General features: G+C 40.6%; 1 protein-coding gene across 1 annotated transcript; it reads right to left on the bottom strand.

Moving 5' to 3' along the window:
- Window positions 1-302: 302 nt before the first annotated feature.
- Window positions 303-6,418, bottom strand: LOC104544481 (regulator of telomere elongation helicase 1-like; the record flags this gene model as incomplete). The annotated part of the gene is made up of 9 exons (XM_010189370.1): window positions 303-456; window positions 1,610-1,675; window positions 2,618-2,702; window positions 3,350-3,425; window positions 3,647-3,707; window positions 4,104-4,185; window positions 4,588-4,681; window positions 5,008-5,206; window positions 6,302-6,418. Coding segments are annotated over 9 exons (934 nt in total), but the record flags the coding sequence as incomplete, so codon positions are not given.
- Window positions 6,419-6,438: the final 20 nt, after the last annotated feature.

A 6,438-nucleotide genomic window follows, 5' to 3' on the forward strand; every position in this document is an offset into this window, starting at 1 on the left:
TCCATCATCTTTGTAGCCCTACGCTGGACTCTCTCCAGCAGTTCCTGTCCTTCTTGAACTGAGGGGCCTAGAACTGGACACAATATTCCAGATGCAGTCTCACCAGGTTCTTCTTCATGATACACATTGCTCACATTGGTCAAATATTTTCATGTTTGTCTGGCAGCGATTACTAATTGACAATAATTTGGGTACTAGTGAGATTAAGTTTTCCAGAAACTGTTAGGAAAAATTATTTTCCAGTTCTTCGCAGTGGCACCCGATAACCCCAGTGAAGCAGTGGTCTGTGGTTGTCCACACACCTGAATTGGCCATCTCCATATTGAATTCAGCATTTATTTCATTCTGCTGAACGACTTTGGCTTGCTCTTCCAGTATGAAATTTATAGCATCCATCGCCGAAGCCAAATCGTAGGGCGTCAAGTCAAAGGAAGACGATTCCTCACACAGCTTCTCCTAAAACATCAAGGAGTGGAAGCATTACTTGGACTGCTCCGTGTGCTGTTTGCTCAGGCAGTTTCATCTGAACACTCTAACTGATGTTTGACAAAACTCTTCATGCCCTTGAAAAATAAGTCATGTATTGTTTTGTCACAATTTTGTCATTCATCAAAAGAACCATTTTCCCTGAGGAATACAAAGAGTAATAGTAAGGGCTGACCTACACAAAAACGTGACCGCAATAGCTATGAAGAAGTAAGTTTTAAAGAAAAAAAAAGCTGAACTAGCTTCATGCATCAACTACCTAATGAGAAATAAGTCAGTTTTATTTCAGGGAAATTAAGTTTCCACATATGAACCTGGAACAGACAGTACCAGGAGAGAACTATTGCATAGCTCTTGTTCTAGTTAATTTCTGCATGCAGGCATTAATTAATGTTTCTAAGATACTATGAAAGGAAAAAAAATTCCAAGCAAATATGACTGGAATTTCACACATTTTTCAACAGAAAAAAAAGACGTTCTGATGAAAGAAGTGCATGCTGGACACAACTCTGCAACTATCTGTAGTCAAACACAGCACACCCTCCAGTGGCCTCTTTACTGAAAGAACACGCAACCAGAAAATCAACTGTGCAGCTGTTTAGCAGAAATCCCACTGGGAGGTTATGTGACAGAAAAAGGGACATCTTTCAAGTGTTCTTCTGCATTTCATCATTTAGGCAAAGGGCTGCAGTTTTGAGCCAAATAAGAGGACCACCTAATAATGCAGCTTTCCCCTTCCTCCTCCCTCTGTGAGTGAAGGCTTGGAATAATTACAAGAGTCACGTTTGCCATCTACTGCACTTGGACAGCTGATGCAGCTGAGCTTCAAGAACGGGGCTTTCATGATTTCTTACACCCTGGAAGAAAACTCTCCAAAACAAGAAAATAAGTGCTCTCATAAACATAATGATCCACCCTTCAGGATGAAACTACCCCCACGGAGAACATCACAGCAGTGTCAAAGGACTGTTAATTAAACTGCAAAGCTTTAACTGTCAAGGAAGCAAGAAGTGTTCATGATAATGAGCAACTGAAATAGCCGAGTACAGATTTTACAGAATCTGTTTTCCTCTTTGGATGAAGTCTAAAAAAAAAATTGGTGACGGGACCAGAAACAACTCACCACATTGTGAGCTTCATCAAGTATCACCACAGTCCCCTTCAGGTCCAAGTTGTGCGCTCTCCGGCTCTACAGATGAAAAAAAAGAATAGGAATGGACAAAGACCACAGGGAAATATAGACTTGATTGACTGAGAAACTGGCTCATGAGATAATTTGGGTTTTCATGTATTTTGAATTTTTTTTTAAAGAATACAGCAAGTAATCACTAGGGCTACCTAGTATATAAACCACAGAACTGTTTTCTCTGGAAATTTAGGTGATAAAAGGCACCACGTAAGTTTACAACTGGCAATATAATAAAAAAGCCCCAGTTGTACCATACGAGGATGCACAAGCTCACAAGAATTAATTTCTGTCGCTATTTCGCCAATGGGATCTGGGAGGAGTGGGGTGCAAAGCAGGGGGATTCGCCCCGTTTTTACAAATTTATGCTTGAGTTGTCTTTGCAAGAAATGGATGCTCTGAAAACAGTCCCGACAGAACCAGATCACATCACTTCATTTCACAATGCTTCTCTGCTTAAGGTGGTCAGAGATTTTTTTTAAATTGTATTTTATACAGACAACTTATTACAACAGGTTTGGTTTTTTTCTACAAAACTGGCAATTATTTCCAACTGAGATGCCTGAACTCTACTGAAAAAGTTTCCTTATCCTAGAAACCACGTAACTGGCAGCAGAAAAAGTCCTAGAATGCACATAAAGACACTGCATAGTGTATGACTGAAGATTTGTATTCAGGAGGTGAATATCACCAGACAACAAGAGCATCACATTCTGCAAAGCTAATTCTATTAAAATAGCAAGACCTCAAACAAACAAACAAAAAAAGGGAATATTTAACTGTGGGAAAGAACACCTTTACAGAAAGAAACTGGGGTTTAATTAGTTTTGAAGTACACCACATACTGCATTCACTTGCTATGCATTACTTCTTCACAATTAGTCATTAAAAGCCAATAGAAGATAAATAAAATAACATTTGCATTTAAAAGCAAAGATACATTACCTTTGAGTCTAGTAAATAGTTGTAAGGCATAAAAATAATATCTGCTTGCTGCTTCAGGCTTCGAGAAAGGTAATATGGACAAGCTCTGTTTGAAAAAGAAAGTAGTATAAACTATGAGGTAACACCTGCAGAAACATTAGGAGTGCATTCTTGTACTGTGTTTCATACTCTCAAGGGTTTCTAATCAACTTAAGGAGTTCAAACTGGCATGTTTAATTTCAGGGCAGATGGTTAGCTCTAGTCACACAACACATGGGAGAAGCGTAGAAAATAATACCTGGCTGCGCAGCTCAGCAGAACAAAGGAAAAGGAAATTAAAGGAGAAAGAGTGGCATTTGTGACTGCGTTATCACTTCACCCCTTTAGGCTAGAATAAATAATCTAGTGCAGCATTTTACCTCGACAGATCAGTCACCTCATCCTCTTAGACCTAGAAAAACCTGCAATATCATTTGTCATGTCAGGCGATATTGGTAGCCTCTGCTCAAGGAAGAAATACAACGTTTAGGGGTCTGACCTGATTAAGTCTTTACACAAGTAAGGATTCAAATAAACTGCTGTATGATGAAGACTGCAGAAACAGAAGCGAAGGTTTTAGTGCACACAAGGTTTTGTTGGAAGTTGCTGCTGCAACATATTTAGCCACTCCACTTTGCTCTCATCATTGCTGTTACTTCAGTGTATGTCAGGTTCATATCAAGGCATTAATAAAAGTGAGGGGAGATCATTTACCTGTGCTTGTTTCCATTTTTAACCAAGTCTTCGATATCCATGATTGATTCAATCAGTGCTTTCTCTGTACTCTTTTCTGTGAAAAATTACATTACAGCCACAAACTTAACTAAAGGCGTCACACAAAGGTTTGCTGGTACCGTTATCACCGTGCTCATCCGCCTGCTTACATTTCGTTCTTGAAAGATGTTAACACAGAGCAAAACAGGCACACACACGCACAGGCAGACTTGATACCCGCCTAGCAAACCCCTCCCTCTCCAGAAAATAGGGCTTCACTTCCACAGCCAAACTCACCCTCCACGTTGTTATAGAAATGACAAGCGCGAGCCATCACTTTCATTCGGCACATGTAGATCTGTAAAGCAGAGTTTATTTAAGCCAAGAGTAGCACAGTTTGTCAAGCACTGAAAAGCTCATTAAGGGATGAAGAGCCGTTAGTTTTCTGTAACACCAGCTAACGAACAAAAGTTAAGCACAGTTCTTCAGTTTAAATTCATGTGTCCCTCCGTCCACCTTAAAAGTTACGCTCTATTTGATGCGGCCCAGAACACTCAGAGGAAATTTGGTTCTGTTTTGCCACTAATATTTTTCAAAAGAGCAGTCTTTGACATTTCTTGTAAAACCAACAGGTAAATCTTGCCCTACAGCCTCCAGTAGTTAAACAATATCAGAGTTAAGAATTACACACCACACACCACAACAAAACACCTCCACATTGTCACTGCGTGTGCTTTCCACGCTCTCTTCTCACCTGCATGTGGTTGCTCTCCTGTCGCTTCACTTCAGGATGGATGCAAAGCTGCTCTCTGGAACCCAAAACACAGATCTTTGGCCTGTTTAAAGACAATACACAAAGCTATATCAAAAATAAGGCAAGAAAGAAGTACAGAGTACACACCCAGGTTGGGTATCACGTATTAAAAGTGAAAGGTTCAGGAGAAATAAATTGCAAGCTACTCCAGTGCTGGCTGTGATGTTTAGAGTAAGGGTTAAGACAAGAACTAATGCACTGCAAACATTCATAATATTATTCCTTTTTTGCTTATTAGAAGGCTGTACCTTTACAAGAAACAAAGAAAGAGTGAATGCCCATTCAAAGAGCTCGGTCAGCACACAGACAAAAGCACAAAGTTCTTAATAAATCTCCATCAGCCATACTTTTATCCACAAACTCAAGCAACAACTAAACCAGCTGGGTTTCTCCACCTTTTCTCTGAATTATCCTCAATTTTTACCTGTAGACAGTGCTCTTTAATTCGTTAATGACCTGTGTAAGTTGCGAGTGAGTCCTGGAGGCATAAATTATTTTGGGAACGTCAGTGTAATAAGCTGTCAAGAAAAAAAAAGCAGAAAAACATTATCAGTGTGGAAAGAAGAACTAGAGATATTCTTAGCCTCCTTTCCCAGCTGGAACTACAGAAACAGTTTGCCTTGTAGAGGCAGCAAGAAATTTTGCCATTTAACAAAAAATGAGCTAAAGGAGTTTCTAATGTTCTAAGAAAATATAAAAATACATCAAACACCTTTAGAAGGTGTGAAACTGTGCTTTAGCTACTAAGCAATGGCTCCACAACTGTTATACCTACATACTTATTAAAAAAGACAGATAAAAGCAAGTGTATTGGCCTACTGAGCATAAAAACCGCAGTACTTACTCGGGATGTCAGCATCCGTGGCAGCACTGCCCCAGGACGACATCGGTCTCTCTGGGAAGAGCTCCACTCCGCCCATACGCTGCGCAATTTTACGGGCTGAGATCGTGTCCTTGAAGTGCTCCCGCCAAGCCAGGGTGGAGCAGAGCAGGCAGAGGGTCTTTCCTGTGCCTGTAGGGCTCTCCAAAATGCCATTGACTTTCTTTATTGAAGAGAAATAAAATTAAAAGGGAGAAAGTAAGCCATTTGGAGCTTCAACTAGGAGAGGTCTTTGTGCAGTCCTGTCAAAAAGCAATCGTTACCTGGTGAACTCTACCCGACAACAGAAACACACGTACACCTCACATAAAGTTGTTATACGTGCACGCTCTGTGGGACCCTCTAATCTACTTGGTGAGGCTCAATGTAAACCCAAGAGCCAGCTATTATCCTTTATTTAGCAGAGGGATTCTCCACCCTTAGAGCAACTAAAATTCACCACGTTTCAGTGTAAAACACCTGAAAATATTTAAAGTTACTGCAAAAAAAACCCAGAAAATGACTCTTTGGTTACACGCTGCCAATTTTTCTTTAGAATTAAGGTTATATCCCACATCACAGTTTAGGCAGAGAATTCTGCAAGCCCTTTTAAACACCCAGTCCTATTGGACGTTACAATTCTAAAGTGTGTAACAATACTGCACATTGCAGAAAAACAAGCAGCTGAGCTTGCACTGCCACAACAGTTTGTGTTTAATTATATGAAAAGAATTTGTGTGTGTAAAAGGCTTACAACACCTTTACTTTAAAACAAGAAAGTACCAAGTCAAGGCATGGAGGAAGGCTCAGCCCCATGGAAAGCCAAAGCACCCACAACCAGCTTGTGTGAGCTCTCAGAACAGCAGATCTGATAACCAACTCCAAAACAAAGACAGCTACAGTAAAAACTCTTCTATCGTTTGACATTAATGCAGTAAATTATCCTATCAAAGATAAAATGACAAATTACACTAATTGTCCAAACCCCAAATATTTAAGGACAGGCCACATGGTCTCCTTGCTCAGCTTTTCTTCCTTTTCCCAAATTAGGCAAAAACATCCTAGCTCCATTCCCACTGACAACCACCACTTCTGGGTATTGAATAACTATATAGTAAAATAAAACCACAAGTAATAAGTCAGAGAAGCTTGAGAAAAAGAGGGGGAAAAGTAAACTTGAATTGTGACAGCCTCTTACAAAAGAAGTCTTTTATTTTGGATGGCAATAAAGCACAAGGAGTTAAGAAGTCCAAGGGCCGGCAGGCAGGGCTGTCCTCACCTTCTGCAGGCACTCCAGCACCTTGGCCATGTAGGCTTCCTGGCACTGGTAGGGCTGGAAGGGGAAATCCACCGTGACACCGCTCAGCGTTATCCTGGGCATCTTCCCCTCGGGTACCTGCAAGGAACCCCAAGCCT

Source organism: Mesitornis unicolor, unplaced genomic scaffold (assembly GCF_000695765.1).
Source record: "Mesitornis unicolor isolate BGI_N332 unplaced genomic scaffold, ASM69576v1 scaffold31257, whole genome shotgun sequence".
In the NCBI taxonomy this organism is placed as follows: Eukaryota; Metazoa; Chordata; class Aves; order Mesitornithiformes; family Mesitornithidae; genus Mesitornis; species Mesitornis unicolor.